Below are 19,584 nucleotides of genomic sequence, written 5' to 3'. Positions count from 1 at the left end.
CGGCCGTCTCCTCCGCGCCCGAGCACCTTTCTCCCTCTCACAACCTTCCAGAAGACGGCCCCCCAATTCTCCCGCCGAGGGGGCATAACCCCACCAGAGCTTGCCCATGAAAGCAAACCTTGCCAGTTTTCCCGCGATTGTCACTCTCGCCAGTCCTTTGTCCATTAACCCCAGCATGAAACGCACCACCTGCTCCTCCCGACGCCACTTTCCCCGCTGCCTTACCGCTCCAAACCGCAGAAACTCCAGCCAGGCCTGCTCATAACTCTTCCACGTGGACGCTGCCAGGGACAACCTCACCAACTGAACGACCCGCGCTCTCCCACCAACCACAGCTCCTCCTGCACCTCTGTCTTGTCCGCCGCTGCCTCCGTGGCTAGCCCATGGAACCTCTGCCACTGTGAACGAGACAAAGCATCAGCAATGTCATTGTCCACTCCCGGCACATGTTGAGCCTGGAACAAGATATCGTGTTCCAAACACCTCAAGACGAAAATGTGCATCAACTTCAGCACTTGGGGCTCCCTCGCGGACTGCCAGTTCACCACCTGCACCACCGACATATTGTCCACCTTGAACAACACACGCTTGTGCGCCAACTCCCGCGCCCACACTGTCACAGCCACCACCAACGGGAACAGCTCCAAGAACGCAATGCTCCTACCCCCCGCCTGCCACTGCTCCGGCCAATGCTCCGTGCACCACCTGCCTGCCCAGTAGAGTCCAAAACCTCCGACTCCTACAGCGTCCGATGACATCGTCACGTCCCACTCCCAGTCTTCCGGGGGCGCCATGGGCACACCATTAAAATGCTCAAAAAAAGCCAACCACATGCTCAGATCCTCTCTCGAGCCCGCCGATAGGCGCACATTATGATGGGGCAGCGTCAACCCGGACAAGGCCAACCCCAGCCGCCGACAAAAAGTCCGCCTCGCCCGCACCACGCGGCACGCGAAGTTCAAATGCCCCAGCAACACCTGCACCTCTCGCCCATCACCTTTCGCCTGGCCAACATGCCCTTCACCAAGTCCACCATCACCGCCCGCTTTTCCTCCGGTAGGCGTGCTTCCATGGCCGCTGAGTCGAGCTCTATCCCAAGGAACGACAGCACCGTGCTAGGCCCTTGCGTCTTCTCTGGCGCCAAAGGAACCCCCAGGTAACCCATCAGGTCCGTAAAACTGTCCAGTTGCTGCTGGCAGTCCGTCGAACCGGGCCGACCCACCAGGAAGAAGTCGTCCAGGTAATGCGTTATCGCCTCAGAGCCTGTGCGCCAGCAAAAAACCCACTGCAAGAAGGAGCTGATTCTCTCAAACAAGGCACACGACACGGAGCACCCCATAGGAAGCGCTCTATCGACAAAAATGAGCCCGTCAAGCTGAATCCCCAGCAACTGATGATCCGCCGGATGAACCGGCAGCAACCGAAACGCCGATTTTACATCGCATTTTGCCATGAGCGCCCCCCGACCTGCCGATGTCACCAACCTCCTCGCGACGTCCACGGACGAGTACGATACTGACGCCAACTCCGCTGAGATAAAGTCGTTCACCGACGCGCCCTCCGGCCATGAGAGATGCTGAATCAGCCGGAATTGACCCTGCTCTTTTTTCGGGACCACTCCAATGGGTGAAATGATCAACTCCTGCAATGGCGCCTCCTCAAAAGGCCCCACCATCCTCCCTTCCTTCACTTCTTTAAAGAGCTTCTCCCAGACGATACCCTTGTGTGCGTTCACGGACTTCAGGTTCTCTGCCAATCGAGCGATCCGCGGACCCTCTTATCCCAACCGGAAACCCTCCCTGAAACCCCGACGCAGCACGGCCGCATCGTCCGCCCACGGATAAGCCTCCAAAAAAGGTTCCAGTCGGTCCAGCCTAACCGGTGTACGAGCCTTTTCCCAGGGTACTCGCCCCCCCCCTGCCTCCTCCCCTCCCCCTGCTGGGCACGGGAGCTGGATACTGGCCCTGTGCGGGGCCTCCCCCAAGCCCCCAGCAGCGCGCCTCCGGGTGGCGTCTCCCGCACGCGGAGCACTCGTGCCGAAAACGGCACACCTGCCGGAGACAGGAACCCCTGTTGAAGTCCCAGCAGACCCGACGCTGTGACTGCTCCCGGCTCCCCCCGCCCCCACCCCCCCACGGTTGGGGCGGGCCGAAAAGGGGGGCAACCCACTGGCCGTGTAGATGGTGCGGCCAAATTTTGCCCCACTCATCGTCTGTTGGTACAGGTCCGCATCCAACTCCTCCCACTTTACCTCCGGATCCGACGCCATGCGTGCCATGCGTGCCCGAAACTCTTCATCGTAATGCGACCAAGCATTACCCCCATAGGTCACTTGCGCCCGCCGCACTACATCCATGTACTTGAACAGCGCGACCGCCCTGTCGGGGTACTTCTCACAGTACACACTGGCATATATCAGGAAAGCCGCCAACCAATTCTCAATGGTAACCGGCACCTTAGGACGCCTAGCTAATTCCTGCTCCTCCTCCTTCGACCCCTCTTTGGCCGTCAACTCCCTGTGGAGCAACTTCAAAATCTCCACATACTCCCCCTTCTAAATCTTCTCCCTAGTCGCCAGTGACAAATGCGCCCCCAGTGGCTTCGCCACCCCCATGTACGGCAGCTTCCTGACCGGCACCTCACAGCTCTCCTTCGCCCTGGCGCTTGACGCCGCCGACCCGCCGGATTTCGCCGCCTCACCCGTCCCCGTACTCACCGACGCCGCGCCACCCGCCGCCTCCGTACACACCCCGGCATCCATCACGTACCTGCCCTTCACCAATCTCACCTCGTCCCCTCCCCCAGCATCTGTCCCCACCGACACCTGGCATCCGCCATCCACAGCCCCACATGCCTCGCCTCCATGAGGCCCGCCCAAGCCACTCCCCGACCCTGCACTGGTCTTACCTGGCGTCAAGGCTGGCGTCCTCACCGGATCCCGCCGCCTAACCAGTTCCGCTGGGGGGGCCGTCACTCGCGGCACCGGTTGCCGGGGGCATACCTGTAAAACACTGCCAACAACATTACTGGCCTCCCCCCCGCCCTCCCGAAGCTCCCCCTCCTCTTCCGACTCCATCTCTCCACCTCCATCTCCGTCTGCCAAGACCCTTCCTGCGGGCACCCTGCTCAGACCTGCCTTGTCCCTGCACGCTGTCATCAGTGTCCCTAAATCCACACTCTCCCTCCTCCTACCCTCTGTTTGGTAATCAGAATAGCCTGCCAGATTTCTGCTCCATCCCCGTCCCCCGGCGGCCGGATCGACCCATCGGGAGGGGGGCGTTGGAGACCTATGACCCTGCCATCCGCTGTCAGCACTCACATGGTCCCTCGTTGGAGCGCGACCGCCCGTACTAGGCAGAGCCTGCCCATCCTCTCGGTGGGTTGGAGCCGCATGCTGCTCACCCGAGCCCCTTACCAACTGCTCCTGCCAAGAGAAAAGCGGGGAAGTCCAGCATGCCGAGGCAAAACTATCCCCGTCGCCTCCCCACCCTCCTGACGCACCTCTCCCCCCTGCCGCCGAATGCCCTCCTCGCCGCGCTGGTCGCACCCCCCACATCCCCTCCCCCCACCCCCAGCTCCCGCCACACCCTGTCTGCCCCGTGCGCCCCCCCAGACCCGCACATGCCCCACATCCCTGCGACCCACCCCCGCAACCCCCTGCTACCCCCCTCCCTGTGGCCCCACTCACCGAACCCCCCCTTTCCCTCCCCCAGCCTTCGTCCACCCCCGACCCCCGTGGCATCCCCAACCCCCAGCTCCGCCCCCCACCGCCTCCCCTCGCACCCCCTCTCTGCCCCACACCCCTCCCCACGGCGATACCGTCCTACTGGGAGCCACTATGTCCTCTTCCGCCAAAGACCCCCAATCCAGCCCGCTCTCACCCCCCTCACCCGCCCCCTCCCCCTCCTCCGATTCATCAATCAATAGCGGCGAGTCCCCCCCTTCCATCTCCTGCCCCCCTGTTCCCCCCTCCCCAACAGCGCCCTTGGCCACCCCCCTTGCAACCCTCCATTCTCCCCCTCCTGGCCTCTCAGAGCTCCCCCGGCATCCCCTCCCTCCCCGGGCACCCCCCCTTCGCGTTCTCTTTGTGCCTGTTCCCCTTCCCCCCCCGCCGCCCCCCCAGCCTGGCACTCCTCCTCGCTATTTGGGTGCCCCATCCAAACCTCTGTCCCCTGTCAGGCCCCTTCCCCCCATTGCGCCTCCCGTTGCCTCCCCGCTCGCCTCCCCGCCTCCTCCCGCACCCCCCAGCCCCCCACTCCCTCAACAAATTGAAGCGGTGCCTTCTTCCGGCCGCTGCGCCTCCTTACCGATCCCCCTCCCCTCTTCGGCGCCCCAGTCGCCCGCTGTCCGCCACCTCGCGCCGCTCCTCCCACGGCTCCCGCCCCCTCCCTCTTCCGCGCACGCGAACACGGAGGCTCACAAGCCGCCACCGCCGCCGCGGCGCCATCTGCAGCGCGCCGTGGGGGCCTTACCCGAACGTCGCTCCGCAGGAGATCCGTCCTGCCTACTTCCCCCAAGAGGCGCAACGCCTCACGAACACGGGGATCCGCCATCGCCTCCGCCGCCATTTCTCTGCAGGTAACTCTCCACTGTCTGTACCGCCGCCTCGCAGTCCTCTGCTCTACCCTCACCTGGCGCACACAACTTGAAGATGCCGACGCTACCTAGCTATCGCCCCCACACTACCGCTACCACAACCCGCCACAATAACGACCCCTACAACCTCAATATACTACCACCACGACAACGCTCAATAATGCCCCCCGGCTGCTGGGTCACTGTTCCACGAAATGGTGCACAGTGACCCAAAATGGCCGCTCTTATCGGCCCAAGCCCAAAAAGAGCCCAAATCCCACCAGCTAGCCCAACCAGCCGAAAGTCCCTTCCTGTGTCCGTCTAAATCCTTCCCCCCACCCTTCCTCCCGGGGCCCCAAATTCCCCGGGGGGGCGAGCCTCCCTCCGGTCGGCCACCCCCGCAAAGCCCCATTGCCCCAACATTTACACTGACTGATCAGAGGAAAAATATTTTAGTCCAGTGGTAAGCTCTCAAAGTGTGGCAAATATTAGTAAAAAACTTGCGCCGGCATAAACGTAATGCAATTTAATCAAAAAATGCAATTGCAAAAGTCGCCCTGGCATCAATCAGCATCATCCTATGGCACTCGAGGGGCAGACACTGTCCTGCCATCGGCACCATGGATTGTAATCTGGCTCCAATCATTTTGATGAGGCTTGTTCCCCACTGACTGACACTGCAGTCTGGTGTTACTCATTAAAAAAGGTTTTTAGTGTAAAGTTTGAAAAACAATCTGAGGCATAGTCTTGAGTTTAGAAACTGATCATATAATGGAAACTGTAGGATGGCACCTCCCCCCCCCTAGGGGGCATCATCTGTCCTCAAACATGAAAGGATTCCAGCTGGCACATTCACATGTCTAATCTCTAATTGTTTTACTAAAATAACACACACTCAACAAAAAAGACTGGCGATTAGTGATAGGTTATTTAAGAGTCAAGTTTATTTATGTAGCAGACAATGTAGCTGACTTACTGTACATAGATATTGATTGCAAATACTAACAAGGTAATGAGAGTTGACGAGTGAGAAATGCAGAGTGGGGGCACACATGTAATATTCAAACATGTTTTTTTTTCTAAATTCCCTGTAAGAGAAAGATTAGGTGATAGAAGGAAAGTTCCTCCTGTCTGTAGGCATTCACTCAGTTGGAGAGATAATGGCTGACTTGGACAGTGTGAGAGTTACTGCCCACTGGTCACTGAAGAGAGCTTTCCATTCAATCTGTAATACCAGAATGTTGATATAGGGATCACACTAATTGGTATAGGACTGCAAGAAGTGTTCACAATGATGAATAAAAAATTGTGTGCAGAGGTGGGCACGTCTGTGTGATGTATAAAAGCGCAGTGCAGCAGGGTGGGCCAGAAAATCAAAATGAGGAGTTTCTGGAGGAAATGTTGCGCCTGGAAGGAAAAAATACACTGATTGTCAAAATTGGTAAGTGGGGTGAGGATAACGATTATAGACCATAGCTTATTATCTTACGCAGTGATGTCGCACCGTGGAAACTTGGTGGGTCTTGTTTCTTAAATATTAGGAAGAAGACCCGGATTAGAGGAGGGGAGAAGATTCTGGGCGGAGATACAGCAAACTAAGTGATGGAAGATGAAGAACTCCCTTGTTTGGTACAACAAAGGAAGTTAGAAAAAACAAAAATTAGAGTGGAAAATATTGTAATGAAAATAAGAGAGCATTAAACTTCAAGTAATGTGGGGACTTCAAAGCATTGTGTGTATGATATATATATATATATATATATTATATATATATATATATATATATATATATATATATATATATTATAACAATTGGATTCAAAGGTGTGGCAATGCAGATCTTTGGAGAAGAGAATGAGAGCCTTGTTTAGAGTTCACAGGGACCTGAAATCATCTGACTTCTGGTTAAAACTCTAAATATGTGGTGGAGTCCAACTGCTGAATTTCATCCTCCTTCTGGATAGCAATGTGGGGGAAAGTCTTCCCCAGGGTGGGCTCTAGTTCACATTTAGTCTATCCTCCTGAAAGTGGAGGATTGGCAGTTCCTTGCACCCTCTAAATGAGGCCTTCAATGATTTCAGCGACCTTTGGAGTGGATGGGGCAAGGGAAGAAGTATCAAAGAAAGTCATGGATTGCTTTGTAAAGCTTTGGTGAGGAAAAAGCAAGTTGCAATGTGGGCAAAGCGGTAAGGCAACATGTAAATCAAGGAGTGAAACAATGGACAAGTGCCTATCCAATATTGCTCTTTTTTTAGGAGAAATTGAATCAATGTCTGAGGCAGGTCTGGGTTACATAGTTTCACGAGGGGGGCACACGTCGCAATTACCAATATTTCAAGCAGGGTAAGCTGTTGCAAGTTCTCTTCAATGCTTTTATAGACAATTCCCCTTTGCATGCTTTGAGACTCATCTGGTCTGTTTTGAGAACCACAGTTCATTCGACTTCTTCGTGGAATGCAGACTCGATCAGGTGTAAAAGTGATTTTTTAAAAATTGCCTTAAAGTTGTCACCAATGAAAATATAAAAGATTGGAGTGAAGCAGGAATTGACACATGATGTAATGATGGCCACCAACATACTTGCTTGTATCAGTAACTCTGGGACAGATCCTTCGAAGAGATTTAAACAATGGAGCAGGTGGTATGGTGTCCAACCCACGAAGAATGACACCACAGAGACCATTATCACTTTAATTAATTTACTTGATCTTGAAATGCTTCTCACATTCACCTTGAAGGCTATGCTGACATAGCAGGAAGTGATGACCCCTAATGGTAACACAAATGCAACTAAAATCCTGAATAAAAATAGGTAGAGTTGGATTTTATCTCTTCTGGTTTTTACTTCTGTAGTTTTCCAGTCATCAGAAAATAAGTAATTGTTGGTACAGACGGTTTTATTCTTGTCATCAAGCTTGAGTTCTCGAAAAAACAAATATGGTGCACTTAACATAATAGCTGCGCTCCAGATGGAATAGCTGATGATTGTAGCCCGTCGGGGGGTCCTGTAACGCCTGGCCCAGATTGGGTGGAGAACCAGGATGTATCGGTCTAGGCTAATGATGGTCAAGATGAACACTGCAGCGTACATACAGAGAGACATCAGCGTGTTCACCACTTTACACATCGCTTTGCCAAAAGGCCAGTGGAAATCAAGCAAAACAACCCCCCCAAGGATTGGCATGATCATTGAGACTGTCCAACAGGACAAAACCAAGCTGAAAAACCATACGGTGTTGACAGTCTTCGTCATCCTGAATCTCAAAGTCCATAGGAAAAGAAAGTTTCCAAAAATACCAATGAAAGCAGTAAAGAAAAGAAACACAGATGATACCAAGTTCACTGTATTTTTGTATTTCTCCTCAGAAGACAAATTCATCGAAGAGTCGGTCCTATTATGTGGAACCATAATGCCCTGGGAGAGAAGAGACAAATGAGAAGAATTAGGCAGCAGGTAAAAACCTAGAGAATGGGACAAAGCACATTGCTTCACAACAGTTTAAATTATGGAACCTGAGACAGACCGAGCCAGATGTATCAAGCGGTTTTCCCGTTCACAAACGTTTGCTAACGGGAAAAAGCCTTTTGGGATGTATCATCCCAAAAGGCATTCGCAAAATAGGGAATCTCAAAAATTGCGATGCCCTATTTTGCTATTGCATTTAAGGAATCGCAATTTGTGATTCTTAAATGAAATACAGGAAGCAAATAAAATTTGCGACCTAACTTTAAGGAATCGCAAATTACTCTGCAACTTCAAGTTGGTAGTAATATGCAAATTCCATGAAAAATGCACATTTTTTTGCATTTTCAAGGTGCCATTTGGCGTACATACATGCTCGTAGGGCATGTTTGTGCACCACGTGTGCACACTTGCACATTTCAGGGGTGCAACAGGGTGTCCATTTGACACCCTTGCAATTGCATGCCCAATTTACGTGTACCTATTGGGTACTCACAAATTGCGCATGCAATGGTCATTCATCCCTATTGGCCTCTATGCCCACAGGAATGAATGGGAAGCCGTTCCTTATTTGCGACTCGCAAATTGTGAGTCACAAATAAGGAATATGTAGGAATCGCAATTATTATTGCGAGACATACATACATTGTTTATTGCAAATCCACAATAGCGAATTGGTAAATTTCGCTATTATGGAATCGCAACATCCTATATTGATACATCTGGCCCTCTGTGTGTCCTGAGAATATGTTCAGTTAAGAGGCAAAGATGAGATCATTTCATATGATGAGCTACTTGTAGTCCCAAGTGAAAACTTTAGGCAAATTCCAGATCTCTAGATCTCTAGAATTTGAATGCAAAAATGTGTTTTTCTAACATGTTCCTGTAAGTTCCTGAAAATTGGTCTCTCTAACTATAATTGCAAAATAATTATAAATGTATAATGACCCCCACATTCAATAGAAAACATCCATTTATGCAATTTGTTTGAAAGGAAACACTTACAAATAATTTAGGTCTAAATGTTCCAAATGCCCATTTAGAATTTAGTGCTAATTGAAATGGCTCCAGTTTCTATGGGAAATTATAACAAGAGTGTATTGGACCGGGTGTGTGGCCTAGATGGCAACAAAGGCAGATGTGTGAGTTGGAGCTCCGTGTAAGGCCCAAAAATTATCCAGAGCCTAATCCGTCCATCCTGCCTCACATCCTACAACGGGTACGCCTAAGTGCTCCAGCGGCCCTTCCACGCCATCTGATGACTCCCTGACTGCGCTGGGCACCGAGGTGCCATGCAACCTGCTTTGCACCCTGCCCAGCTGGGTCTACATGCAAGGTGGTCGGCTGAGGGATGCCTGCCACGCTCTAGTGAACAAGCTTTGTAGGACTGAGTCTAGAATGCAAGGTGTGCATGGGCCCAAGATGGCCACCCCGCCTGCCGCAAAGTTGTGAGAGGTGCTCTGTGTCCTGCTGATATCCGACGCCCTGAGGGAGTGAGGCTTTCCTGCGGACCATCGGTGCTGAGGCTAGCGGCTGGGCTTCAGGTGGGTAGGGCTACCTGTTCAAGGATGGTGCCTGTAGGAAGGTAGGATCCTTCTGCATTGTTATCCCATTTTTTGGCTGGTGCTAAGATGTTATTGTAGGAAGTTGGCTCTGCATATACTATATGAAAGTGAGGTATAGTGTGCACAAAGTCCAGTGGATCCCCAAATGTAGGCAGAGGTAAAGTTAGATAGCACCTCAGTCTCTATTTGTGGTAGTGTGGTCGAGCAGTAAGGCAGTATCAGAGGACAATGTTAAGCATTTGTTGTGTACACTCAGTCAGCAAATGAATTCACACACTCAAAGACTGAACTTCAGACCAATTGTTTGTGTATAAAAATATTCTTTTAGTTATTTTATTTTCTAGAACCAACGAAGCCTGGCACAGGTAAGTTGATAAATACTTTGCAGTAAATATACAGTTTGAAATGCAATTTGTAAATGCACTTTGAAGGGGTTACAGTTTGAATTACTGGTAATGCAATACTGTAGAATGCTGTACATATACTTTGTATCAATCTTGCAGTGAAAATTACAGGTAAGTTACTTTTACGTTACTTTTGAGATTCTTTCTAGATAATTTTTTCTACTCAGTGTGATATGCCTACATATCACACTGGGACATTTCCTAGAGAAAAGGTGAGTAAAGTCAGTTTTGCATAATTGTTATTTTTCAGGTTTCGATACAAATCCACTCCACACATAGAAAAATTTTCAACGGAAAAACAGTCAATAGGTTCCTATGGAGAGAAATTAAGTTAACGGTTACCAGGTAAGTAATCGGTCTTGGGAACGAAGGTCTTCTGGGTGCGACCACCATTTCCAGTGGTAAGTTGGGAAGTTAGGGGCTGATTAGGCACTGTTGGTTTGGGCACACAAGGCCGTGGGGCTTCGGGTGCACGGGTGCCTTTTGGAGTTGGATCTTCTTACCAACTCTTGGTGGCGTTTGGGGTGACCTTCTGGATTTAGGCTGCAGGCATTGCCTGGAGGCTTGAGGCAGGTCAGGGGTCACCGGATCTCGGGTCAGGATTGCCGGGGTGACCTCCTTGTGGTGTTTGCCCACTTGAACTCGGGCCTTGGAGGACGGGTGCAAAGTGGGGCAGATTTGCGGTGTTCGGCCCGAGCCAGAGGTTGCAGATGAACAAATCCAGTGTTCAAGGGAGACAAAGTCTTTTGCAGTTGAAGGCAGGCAGGTCCTCTGGGGTTTTCGAGGTTGCTGGCTGCAGGACTCACGGGGATTTCACAGGAGCAGGTTCGAGGGGGAGACAGGCTGGTAGTGCTGAGGCCAAGTCAGTGGGCGTCTTCCTCTTGTTAGATGCGGTATGACTGTTCAGTCCTTTTTCTTCTTTTTCTTGTATATTCTCCTTGTCTGAGGAAGCAAGGTTCAGGGGTGCCCCTAAATACTCGATTTAGGGGAGTTACAAGCAGGTAAAAGTCAGGGACCAATAAGTCCCTCAGCTGGGGTGGGCCATCCCCTATTATGCCACCCTCCAGTGGGAGGGGGCATGAGCCTGTCCCTGGTTGGCTGAGTCCGCTCATCTTCAAGATGGCATGGACTGAGAGATGTGCTTCACCTTGCCTCCCCCACCTGAGGGGTGGAGTTGGCAGAGGGGGGCACACATCTCTTCCTCACTTGTTTTTCCCGCTGGTTCTCCTGCCCAAAGTGGGGATCGGAACCAGTGGGGATCAGTTTTTAAGAGCAGCAAGTGGCCTAGGGAAACTCACAAAGGTGTCAAGCTTTTGAAGCTTCCTCTTTGTGATCCCTGCCCATCCTGGGGGAGTAGACTTGGTAACTCATCCCACGATGCACATTGTTTCAGGCCCCAGAGAGCAGCAGGCTCTCGACCCAGGGGTCCAGAAACATGTCTGTGGTGGCAGCTGAAACAAGCCACTCAGCCTGGACTCTAGTGGTAGATTAGTTTTCAAGGGGCATCTCTAAGATGCCCTCTGTGTAAATATTTCATTAAACCCCACACTGGCTTCAGTGTGGGTTTAATTTGCTGGGAAGTTTGATACCAAACTTCTCAGTTTTCAGTGTAGCCATTATGGTGCTGTGGAGTTTGTAATGACAATCTCCCAGCACTATATACTCTTTATGGCAGCACTGCACGTACAATGTCTAAGAATGGACTTGGACGTTGTAGGGGTACAGGGCTCATGCACCCATACCCTCACCACTGGCATAGCGTACCCAGCTAGAGGGGTGACTGAGCTATGCCAGGGCAGTGAGTTGTAGGCATGGCACACAAGGATATGTGCCATGTCGAATCTTCACTTTGTTCTGCACAACGACACGCAGCCTGCAAAGGCAGTGTGTGAGTGTCAGGGTACAGGGCCTCTAGGGGTGGCGCAATAAGTGTGGCAGCTATTAGAGGCCTTCTCAGGTCACAGTGCCCTGGGTGCCTGTGTACCATTTAATAGCGGCTGACCTGTGGCCAGGGATGCTGATTGGGTTTAGGCTTCAATGCAGTTTTAGGGAAAGAAAATAGGCACTGGGAACCTGATTAGCAGAAACCAGGGCACACTCAGTCAAAGTACATCAGTAACTCAGCTAAATGGGGGGGCAACCATGCAGAAAGAGGGCACTTTCTCACAGTTATTAACTAGTCAGACTCGTATCCTGCTAACCAGGACCTCAGCCTATCTGCTATCTCCCTTAAATTATTATGTTAAGTATTTAAGTGCATCCCAGATTGGATACTAGGATACCCTTACCAGTCTCTAGTATATGATACCAAGGGCATAGGTAACCCAGAGGTCCCCCATGGGCTGAAGCATGAAATATGCCACCCATGGGAGACCATTCAAAATGGAACTACAGGCCTTTCATTGTAGCCTGTGTAAGCTGGTGCTAGCACCGCTTACTAAAGATATACGTTTCCTATATCTGGGGTTGCTGGACTTAAAACCTATAAGTCACCCTCTAGCAGGCCTTTGCAATTCTGAAGACAGGGTGCTTGGTTATAAATGTGAGGTTGCCCCTGCCTGAGCAGGGCACCCCTACAGCCTTTGGAGTCCATTCTCCTGGGTTGTAAGTGAAGGAGCCATATACTATATAGAGGGGCACTGCGTAAATATTCAATGACCATCTCGAAATTTAGTATCAAACATGTTGGAATCTTGGTCGTCCTCAGTGTCGCCTGGTCCTATCAGCTGTAGAATCAAGGTCATTGTCATCTCTCCTGCAACAGCCGTCATCGGAGGGCACTCATTGTCAAAGTCTCCTGGTCAATCCTGAGTGACATAGATTCAGTCCTCTCTGGTTGCAGGTTCTTCCCAACTAGAATCTACCTTCAGTTTCTACCGGACACTTTCTCCTCTACCAGCAGCGGCACTTTCTTGAAGTCCTCTATTGGGTTCAACGGCGGTTTCCAACACTACATCACACCTATGCACCCGGCTTCCCTGGTGTAGGTAACAAGTGTAATAGGGTATTCATGTGTGGGGTGGCTCTCTAACCTTCTATCTTCTACTGAGTTTCTTCAGAGTCCACTGGTAAGGGTCCTTAATTTGTAAAAATCCAACCTCGACTTCCACATAGAGTTGTACAAAGATCTCAGTCGTGTACTCACAGTGCACACACTCTCTGTGGGGTCCCTATCTACTTACCTTGGGTGGGTTCTTTGGTTCCCAGCACTTCTACGTCCTCTCAAAATTCTCCTGACACAAGTTGTGGTTCTTATATCACTTTCTTAGTTTTTGGTTTGTTCCCCCCATGGGGTCGACTGTGCATTCTCTGCTATTTACTTGATTTCGATGCAAAGTATTGTGTGCATTGTGTATATCTTCAGGTAGGAGATATTTGTATGAATTAGTGAGTGTTATATAATAAATATATATTTTTATAAATACATTGTGCGGTTCTTTTTCACTTGTTCCTATACTATATCTTATAGTCTATAAGATTACATTCTGGTAAAACAAGCTGCTTTACACTCTTTCCGGACTAAGCCTGAAGCCTGCTCTCCACGCCTACCACTTAGAGAACTTTCTAATGTTGTCTAAGAACTCTTAAGTCACCATAAGGGTTGTCTGCACTGGTGCAGGGTGCTCACTTGCATTAGTGGACATCATATATCAGGCCAGCCTCTCACAGCGCCTGAGCGCGGAGGTGCCTGGTGGAGGAGTGCAGGCACCACATCCATCTATCCACAAGAGCATGTGGTCCATCTGGGAGCCCCTCCAGTGCTGGGAGCCCATTTTTTGCCGCCTCACCCACCGGGGAGCAGGTGCTCATGGCCGATGATATTAAATCCTGTGGGTCCTGGTCAATGTGGGTGGCCCTGCCCTCAGCCCCTGCATGCACACACAAGGAGGTGCTGCTGCGTGGAGTGGACCACAGTGTTCCCCATTGACTATTGCCACGTAGGAGCTGGAAGACCTGACTGCCTCCGCCTGGTATTGCTGACTACCAGAAGCCTGATGCCATGGGGGGCAACTGCACACCATTGCACCTTCAGTGGTCGGGACCTGCTCTTGGAGGACCACACTTGCGGTGCTCTTCTCCATGCCACAGTGCCTTTTGGGTGCAGTAGCACTCGCAGACTTTTACCTTTCTTTTGTCCTTGGCCGTGTGCAGCCACACTACGCCTTCCACCTGGATCTGCGGGGTGCCTCCCTCCTCCTACCTACTGGACAACATCTGATGAACCTCTGTTGAACAGAAGACCCTTCTGACACCTGAGGGGGGGTGCACCCTGCACCCATCAATTGCCTTCATCAAGCTGTTGCTCGCAGCTCTCCACTCGAGGGGGCCCAAATCAGTTGAAGCTCCTGGCTCTGGTACAGACTTAAGGCACCCAATTTGACCTGGCTTGGAGAGCTGCAGGGAACTAGTGATTGTCCCTCCCTCATTCACTCACTTTGATGGGGAGGTGGGCGCAGGCACATTGAAGGTGCTCAAGAAAAGACACTCATGAGCCTGCCTGACCTGCTGCACGCTGCCAACCCTGACTCTGGCCCACTCACTTGCTGAGGACCTCGCTCCTTTTCAATGCAAGTCGCTCAGCACCCCCCAGCAAACCGGACTACACCTGTTTATATCCCTTGCCACTCTCCCCGGGGACAACTTCTGCCAGACCTCTTTACCCTCTTGCCTGCTCACCAACACTGGCTGCACTTCACACCTGTCCCCTGGGCCACCCCCTTAATTTTCGCAACGTGGCAGGCTGACCGTGTGACCTGTAGCATCTGGGTAAAGTACTTCCCCACGAAGGTGAAACACAGTGTGCAACCTGATCCTCAACAGCCCGCAGCTCGGGTGGACCCTCTGACCAAACAAAGAGGGGAGCAGGCTACATTTTCGTGGTGCAGACTCCCCCCCCCCCCCCCCCCCCCCCCGGCTAATATTACCCCACGGACATTGAGAAAATGAAGGGTACCAAAATATTTTACACAGGCAGGGCTGATGCTGAAATGGAACTGGTGATAGTGGCCGAGACCCTTAGTAGCATCTAACAGCTCAAAAAGACCCTCCAGGCACATTCTGTGCAATATGATAAAGTACTACAGGCCATTTTGGACATTAAGACCTCCCTGGAAGCGCTCATCAAATCAGTCACTGTGGAAGTGAAATTATTGCGTGCCGACCTCTGTAAGCTCTTGGATCAAGTGGAAGGAACCCAGTCTGCGCTGGCTGTTCTGCACCTCTCAACCTCAGAGCTACTGTGCAAGGTGGAAGCTGAGGTCGCCTTGTAACACCGCAGATCAGAAGACGCTAAAGGCAGATCTAGACACAACATCATTCGCCTGATGGGCTTCCGCAAACGCTCAGAGGGCCCCAGTGTGAAGCTGTTTTTGGAAGAATGGCTGATGCAGGACATCCTGGAGGGCAAGGCACCACACTTCTTCTCGATAGAGAGGGTACGCTGGTCTCTGGGACGACCCCCCTCCTGGGAGCTCCTCCGTGCCCCATCGTAGCGCATCTCCTCAATTACCTGGACCATGACCTGCTCTTGCAGCCTTTCCGTACCAAGGGTCCATGGACTTTTGAGAATGCCAAGATAGCAGCATACCCAAATTTTACCATGGAAGTGCAGCGTCACATGGGGTCCTACACCCGAGTCAAATAACACCTTTGCTGTTTACATTGAATGTGCCATTAAGAACAGGGCTATTGCTTTTATGTGATATTATAATCCTCCTTTAATAGCTGTTCCTATTGTTTTTATATTTTTATTGATTATTTATTCTTGTGGGTCACTGTTTACAGATGCTGAAATACAGTAATTTGGGGATTTTTGACCAATTGGTGTTTTATACTGTCATGGTCTAATTAGACCGAATAATGTTTATCAAAATAAAAATGAAAGCAGGAGACTGATAAGTAATGCATCTGAGTAATTCACAGGAGTTCACATTGGTGCCTCTGAATAAACACACGTTTTCGTACTATTTACTCCACTGAATGTTTAGGGCATTAATGCTTATTGATCCCATGTCATTGTTTTTTTTTTTTAAAACGTGTTTTTATTGTTGCATCAGCAGGTATGAAAAAATAGAGAATCATCTGTTGGCGTGGCGTCAACATTCAGCCGCGGCCAGCAGTTCACGCAACTTTTTCCTTTTATAACAAAATCTGGTTACTATGGCATTTCATCCACTGAGCATCACAGACCGTTCAAACAAATAATCAGGTTAGGACACAGACACTATACTCCGTATAGGGGACGGAGATGAACAATAGATATGTGGGTCCCAGCTGTGGGGGATATCGGGTCTGGGTCCTAGCAGTTCACAGAGTGGCGGTGCCTGGTAACTGGGGGGACGGAACTGTGGGGGCGAGCATGTAGGCGGTAGCAAGAGCATTACAGGAGGAGAGGATGTCGGGTAGCGGGTAGCGGGGGGTCCGCACTATTCATTCGCAGTGGGGTAGAGCGATTAGGGGGCGGAACCGGTTCGAGTATGAGGGTAGCGAGGCGGTCAGCATGGGGGGGGGCTGGGTCAATGGGGGGCGCGGTATACCGGGCTCGGCATGGGTGATGAGGATGACAGTGGTAGCCAGTGATTTGGGCTTACTCAGGCAAGCGGGAGGGGTGTGGGGGAGGGGGCGTAGGTGTAGGCGGGACATCAGCGCGTGTGGCCTGCCGGAAGCCATGTAAGAGCATGGCCCATTCCATAGAGATGGGGTGTTTACGCGCTCCCTTGGCTTCCTCTTCCCGGATGGCGTCTTCTTCGGCCGTCGCCCATTTACAAACTGCCCCTCTCCATGCCGCTATGGGGGGACCCTTCGGGGCTCGCCAGTGCATAGCTATACATCTGTTCGCCAGGAGCAGCGTCAAGGACACAAAGCGTTTGTGTGTAGGGGCCTGTTTAGATACGTGAAAAATGCCTAGTGCGCTGGATTCCCAAGAGGTTAGAGTCGTGAGGCCTGTGAGGTCTGTCAACGTGTCGTGTACCATCCGCCACAGGGGTTGGAGGCCAGGGCAGTCCCAGAACATGTGGCGGAAGTCTGCATCGGGGGAATGACATCTGGGGCACAGGAATTGTGAGGTGGGGTAGAACCGTTGCAGACGCGCTGGTGTGAGGTAAGCCCTGTGTAGTATGTGATATTGGATGTTTTTGAAGCGGGCGTTTCTGGAAACTCGTTTCGGGGCCTCGAGCGCCTTGGTCCATTCCGAGTCGTGTAACGCGCGTCCGATGTCCTCCTCCCACGTGGCGCGTAGGGCCAACAGGGGGGTGTACGAGAGTTCTCTGATTGATTTGTAGAGCCAGGTGACCAAGTGGCGTCCCGTGCCCATACGCAGGATAGCGTGAATAACTGGATGCATGTCCGGTTCGCCAGCCTGAAGATTATGGTAAGGGCGGAAACCCTCGAGCAGCTGTCGGTATCTGAGGAATTGACCTGGGGGGAGTTCGAATTCCGCGATCAGGCGGTCGAACGACTTCAGTTGACCCTCCTCAAAAAGTGACTCCATGTCCGTGACGTCGCAGTGCGTCCAATCCGCTAGCATAGGAGCCGAGAAATAGAGTTCCCGCCTGGGACAGCCGACCAGCGGTAGAGTCCTCCCGGGGGAAATCCGGTGGATCCGCATCATACACAGACGCGCCATCGTGATTTGGAGGGGATATGTACGGCGAGGCCGGGTGCCCGGGAGGAGAAGACGGAGCAGCTCCGGGGTCGTAATTCTACCGGTCGGGGTGCCAGTCTCCTGGGTATATCGGTCCGCCGTCCAGTACGACAGCCATTGAAGCTGTGCCGCCAGGAAATAGGACTCAAAGGAGGGAGCTCCCAGCCCACCTTGTGTTGTGGGGAGTTAGAGGGTTTTCAAGGCCACTCTATGTCGACCCGAGCCCAAAATAAGGGTGCTCAAGAGTGAGTTGAGGTCCCGGAAGAAGGACCCAGGTCCAACTGGTAGGTTGGTAAAATGATAGAGAAGCCGGGGTAGCATTATCATTTTAGCTAGAGCTATCCGCCCTATCGGGGCGAGCGGGAGCTTAGTCCAGAAGGCGACAGTCGGTCGGAGGCTAGCTAGTGTTCTACGATGATTCCCGTCGAAGATGTCGGCCGGAGAGTGATACAGGCGGACACCGAGGTACCGGGGGGCCTCCGCAGACCATGCGAGGCTATGGGTCCCCAGTGCAACGTCCCGGGGTGGCAATTCCGGGTGGGAGGGGTAGATCGTAGATTTGTCCCAATTCACCCGAAGGCCCGATGCCTCTACAAATTCCGCGAGTGCCACTCCTATGGGGGCAAGATCCATGTCGATGTCCTGGACATAAATAAGGAGGTCATCTGCGTACATCGAGACGCAGTGAGGATCCCATGTCATTGTTGGCCCCTTCAACCACCTGCACATTTTAGTCACCTTCACAATATATTTTTTGGAATGGTAGTTTTCATTTTTAACATGTTAATCACTGTTTTAAGTGGACAAGGTCCTGTCTCTAGTGGGCCCTCATTTCTGTACTTGACAGTGGCATCAAAAGAAACCTGAAACCAAAAAAAATAAAGACAAATCTGTGTGGTAGGCTTAGAGGCTGTAGCTGAACAAAGTCATTTTGAGAGCTTTTTTGGGAAAGGAAGCACTAGGAAGATTCAGATGTAAAGTAGGGGATTAGGGTTCAAGGGGTGGAAGACTAGGAGGGCTAGGATAAGAAGAACTAGTCCCAGGGAAACCTAATCTATGAGGACCAGCGTTACCAATGCCAGAGGGGACTTGGACCAAACATATCATGAGTAGCTCAGTGCGAACCCATGTCTCCTGAAAGAGGCACACATCACTTTCATCCAAAAGGAGCCCCAATCAGGACAGGTCAGTTTGTTGAGCAACCCTGCCAAATTCCACGATAGTATTTTCAATGAATCAGGCCCAGGGCCCCCAACAATTTCCTTAGATGAAACCATGCTACCTATATTAGTTCGGGTCGTTGTGTGCGGTATGGGCGGCAGCAAATTGTCAGCCACAGCTACAAGGGTTCTGGACTCACTACTTCTACCAATGGGGAGCTGGCTGTTGCTAGGGATGGATTGTATTGATATAACCTCCCTATTTCTTCCCAACATCCTAGCCCCACTGGAGCTATCTCTTTTCCTTTCTTTTGCAGTTCCACCCGCTACCTTATCAGCCATATCTGTGTCAGTCTCTTCCCCATTAGTGGGCCCCCGTATACACCACCGTCAATCCACCTGGTCCAGGCTGCTGAATCTATTATGTAGGCTTATTGCCACTGGACCAGTAGAGTCTCTCTGCCTGCGCTGGCTAATTCCCTCCGCCAATGGGCGCCCTATCAAATTCCAGTGTTGTTCAAAACCTTTGCTAGTGCGCAATTGCCCCGGAGGATAAAAATATGACGGGGGAGCGACTGTATAGCTGCCACAGAACGGGACTGACCCCATTGGCAAATGTGGGACATCGTCCGTGTGTCTCTGAAATTTATCAGTACACAGTCACCAATTAGGTCCTTTGCCCTATTGCCCACCCATGACACCCTACGGACAAGTAAGATTTCACTAGTTACAGTTGGCGGCAGAGACCTGTTTTTATTGAGCCAATCTGTGACTT

General features: G+C 51.4%; 1 protein-coding gene across 1 annotated transcript in view; it reads right to left on the bottom strand.

Moving 5' to 3' along the window:
• Positions 1 to 6,385: 6,385 nt before the first annotated feature.
• The window catches only part of LOC147701121 (putative G protein-coupled receptor 33), a 371,578-nt gene continuing 358,379 nt past the window's right edge, over positions 6,386 to 19,584 (bottom strand). The window contains exon 2 of the mRNA XM_086928583.1: positions 6,386 to 7,990. Coding sequence (XP_086784709.1) covers positions 7,010 to 7,984 — 975 coding nt within the window. The 5' untranslated portion in view covers positions 7,985 to 7,990 and the 3' untranslated portion in view covers positions 6,386 to 7,009. The remainder of the gene's footprint in view (positions 7,991 to 19,584) is intronic.

This window comes from Lissotriton vulgaris, chromosome 7, assembly GCF_964263255.1.
Source record: "Lissotriton vulgaris chromosome 7, aLisVul1.2, whole genome shotgun sequence".
Lineage (NCBI taxonomy): Eukaryota > Metazoa > Chordata > Amphibia > Caudata > Salamandridae > Lissotriton > Lissotriton vulgaris.
This window is presented reverse-complemented; position numbering and strand designations above follow the sequence as displayed.